Genomic DNA, 1223 nt, shown 5'->3' on the forward strand with positions numbered 1-1223 from the left:
TGTAAGACTACATGTTTTATTTAATTTAATTTAAATTTAACAGTAATTTACTTTCAAATGCCCCAATTGTTGAAGGTCTGCACAACTTTTTCGTACAATTTCAAGTTGCACTGTTCAAAATATCTGTAGTAGCACAGCAGTGCACAGCAGTTTACATTTAATTAAGGTGGACTAGATTAGACTGTAATACAAATAGTTGAGTTTGCCAGGTGCATACAACATTATGTTTTTTTAACCTTAAACCGCATAAACACATTTCATTACAACAAATACACAAAATAATGTTCTTTTTAGCAGCATCATATGACCCCTTTAATGCAGCCCTGGTTATAGCCTACTATTATTTCACATGTCAGGCTTTACAGTGTTAAATTAAAAAAAAAACAAAAAAAGTAATAATTATCATTTAAATGAAATTTATATAATTATTGGCACTCATTACAATATGAGCTAAGTACACTTAAGGTTTGGCGTTGATAAATATAAGGTTACAGCTTATAATGACTGACCGATCACCATATGCATATAACATGATGGTTACGTGGTACAAAGTATTTCAATTAATTCCATAGTACTATCATTGTTCATGCCTAAAAAAGCATGGTATTTACACGGACCGAGAAAATTTAAATAGTTTATAGTGAATGTTTGACTGACCATGGCGTGTTTCAGTAATTGCGCTCCTCAGACAACTATTCTCCTGCTTCAGGCGCTCTATCTCCTGCTCGTATGCAATGATATTGTCTTTGAGAGCGTTAAATATTTCTTCAGCTACTGCTGTCATGCGCTTCATTAAAAACGATTGAATAGACACAAGTCCCATCTTGATTTTTTTTTTTTTGGTACAAACTCTCTTCCGTCTATTTGCTACTTCTGTTTCTTCTTCTTCTTATAGAATTTGCGGCAGACTAGACGCATCAAAGGCGTATTGCTGCCCTCCTCAGTCCATTTGAAGAACTGCGCTTAGAGATTAAATTCTCTCATAAAATCCAGTGAGGTGTAACATTTTTCCAGCGGCCTTTGTTGTTTTATAGTCCTTGTTATTAAGAATTGATTTTACAGATAAAATTAAACTCCAGATTCCAACACTTCTGCTTCTGCTTCTTCTTTTGATGTTTTATTGTGGTTGGCAAACCAGCTAAAATGCTGCATTGAAGCGTTCACAGAGAGGAGAAGAAAAACACTCATCCGATTTGAATATCCGTCCTACTTACATCCTTCCA

The 1223-nt window shown here is 34.3% G+C and overlaps 1 protein-coding gene across 1 annotated transcript in view; it reads right to left on the minus strand.

Annotated features, from left to right (window-relative positions):
• The window catches only part of LOC107680453 (zinc finger protein 132-like), a 5020-nt gene extending 4128 nt beyond the window's left edge, over positions 1-892 (minus strand). The window contains exon 1 of the mRNA XM_016476341.1: positions 658-892. Within this exon, the coding sequence (XP_016331827.1) occupies positions 658-823 (166 nt within the window). The 5' untranslated portion in view covers positions 824-892. The remainder of the gene's footprint in view (positions 1-657) is intronic.
• Positions 893-1223: the final 331 nt, after the last annotated feature.

This window comes from Sinocyclocheilus anshuiensis, unplaced genomic scaffold, assembly GCF_001515605.1.
Source record: "Sinocyclocheilus anshuiensis isolate Anshui unplaced genomic scaffold, SAMN03320099.WGS_v1.1 scaffold792, whole genome shotgun sequence".
Classification (NCBI taxonomy): Eukaryota; Metazoa; Chordata; class Actinopteri; order Cypriniformes; family Cyprinidae; genus Sinocyclocheilus; species Sinocyclocheilus anshuiensis.